This window comes from Arachis ipaensis, unplaced genomic scaffold (assembly GCF_000816755.2).
Source record: "Arachis ipaensis cultivar K30076 unplaced genomic scaffold, Araip1.1 Aipa322, whole genome shotgun sequence".
In the NCBI taxonomy this organism is placed as follows: Eukaryota; Viridiplantae; Streptophyta; class Magnoliopsida; order Fabales; family Fabaceae; genus Arachis; species Arachis ipaensis.
Window position 1 is genome coordinate 1 of NW_015496054.1, and position 2394 is coordinate 2394.

At 37.3% G+C, this 2394-nt stretch overlaps 1 protein-coding gene across 1 annotated transcript; it reads right to left on the reverse strand.

Moving 5' to 3' along the window:
• Positions 1–14: 14 nt before the first annotated feature.
• On the reverse strand, positions 15–2385 carry LOC107624680 (phosphoribosylaminoimidazole-succinocarboxamide synthase, chloroplastic; the record flags this gene model as incomplete). Its single annotated transcript, XM_016327136.2, has 5 exons — positions 1612–2385; positions 956–1281; positions 681–782; positions 456–585; positions 15–89 (listed from the first exon to the last, which is right to left on the reverse strand). Coding segments are annotated over exons 2-5 (622 nt in total), but the record flags the coding sequence as incomplete, so codon positions are not given.
• Between the last annotated feature and the right edge of the window lie 9 nt (positions 2386–2394).

Sequence of the window (2394 nt, forward strand, 5' to 3'; positions counted from 1 at the left end):
TGGGAGGGCATTGCCACAATAGTTCCGGATGCCTTTATTGTAGACTGTCCATAATGAAGTATCAGTACTTCCGGTCACAAAGCCTCTAGCTACAAACCAACAGTAATAAAGTGTCAACAAACAGTTTCTAGAATCATCATCTCCGCTTTTGTAAAGAAAATATTTTGATAATATTGATAGCAACATGAATAAAGAATGAACTTAGCATGTTAAAGTTTGGGTAGCATGAATAAACTTAGAGCACTTAATGATAAATGCAATGTTTACTTTTATCCTAGTTGCTCCGGGGAAATATATTCTATTTCTATCGTACTTTTCAAGCTATCATTTTCAGCAAACTAACTCCTCCTCCACAACCTATACCAAGCATATATGCCAATTCATAGCCATTGAAATCATTTGATAAAATGTGTATGCAAGCACCAATTCGAAATACCAATTAACAAAATACTCACCAACAAACTCAACAGGGAAAACAGAACATTTCTTTGCTATGGTAACATTAGGATCAGGAGTGGACACAACGGCATTAGCAGTTATATGCTGGGTTCTCTCAAACCACCACAAGCTTGTCTGGTTAAGAACCTGCAAGTGGTAATAAAGAACATTGAGTGTGATCCATGATCAACCAAGTAAACTGTTCATACAAAGAACAAGGATAGAGAATAAGAACACAAAACCTGTCCCTTGAAGGGAATTGAAGCAAGGATTCTATCAAATGCACTCTGGCGATCAGTAGTAACCAAAACAAGGTACTCTCCACTATCATATATGTCTCTAACCTGTGCCATAAGACCACAAGTAAACAAATTCATCAATTTTTCAAATGATTTTTTTTAGTACAATGTTTTCTGCTTTTATATTACTGTTGCAATTTTACTAGAAATCTCGATTTCCATTCATTTGTATTAATGAGTAGATAAATTGGAGAGGGATTAAAGAAGGAAATATGCACCTTTCCCCTGGTTTTGGAGGTAAGGGCGGGAACCGTATGGTGAAGATTTGTTTCGGAGAGGCAGTTGAAGGGGGATGTGGTTCTGATGGATTGGAGCACTTGGTTCTTGCGTGTGCTGTTGCGAAGAGTGTCGAGTAGAGCGGCGTGTTCTTGTTGTTGTGGTTGTGCGGCGACGGAGAGTGTGGGGAAGTTGTTGTTTGGTTTGAAAGTGAGTGCGGAGGAGGTTGGGGGAGGCAGAAGAGCGGGTGTGAGGATGATTTTGAAGGGGGTTTTGGGAGGGTTTAACGCAGCAGCCATAAACATGGATTCACTCATCGCACTGCAGGCTTCAGGTACCGTTTATTGTAAAGAATAATGCCACTTTTTCAACACATAAGCAACAAAAACTAAATTGAATCCAATTCCAAACTCAGAATGAAAATTAAATTGAATTCAGATTCGCACCAGCATTCAACAAATTAAATAAATTAACCATCAGTAAAATTAACTCATGAAATTAGAAAATCAGAAATCCAGCAACAATATTATTTCAGAAAATAAGCAACTCAGAATAAGCAAAAATTAACAAAATCAGTAATTCAGTATCATTATCTCAGCAACTCAGAATCAGCATTATTACAAAACAAGCAAAAATATATTGAAGCAGCAGTGCTTACCGGCGGCGAGGGAGGAAGGGAAGTGGCGGCAACGGAAGAATGAGAAGTGATGGCGACAACGGCAGTTCCACCCGGCGGCAAGGGTTCGGTGATGAAAGTGGGATGGTGGCTGGGTATCGAAGAGGGTTTAGGGTTGGGTTTTTGAGTTCTATACTTCTTTCCAAGTTTTCAGAGGGAGAAAGGGCCAAAGGGTATCTATCAAAGAGGGGATTTTGATTTCTGAATCTGTTTTTTTTTAATGAAAAAATAAAAAAGACGGCGTTTGGAGGCCTTTCGTTTTGAACCGGTAACACTCCAAAAACCGGGCTGGTCTAACAATTGTTAATTACTGGCATAGGGCTGGTCTAACAATTGTTATTTTATACTTGTAAATAAGGTTCTAAAAACAGGACCGATCATCAAACCGCTCTAGTCACTGGTTCACTGGTTTACTGGTCCAACCGGTCCAACCGATGGTTCAACCGAAAAAACCGTTATAGAATAAAATAATAAATAAATTATAAATAAACATCCTAAAATATTTTCCAAATTTAAAACACTACACAAAAAATCATCAACCAAATTCATATGATCTTATCAAAATACAAACTCAAAAGTTAAATAGTAAAAAGAAATATCTAAATATTAAATTTTGACTTTGAGGGTTAACAGGATCACTTAACACCTCAGATTCTAATTTATTCTAATTTAGAAATGTCAGGAGAGTGAGGAGACAAAGGATTATCAATTTCAAAAGAATGTTGAGATAGAAAATGTTGATCATTCTGTGGTATTATGCTAACT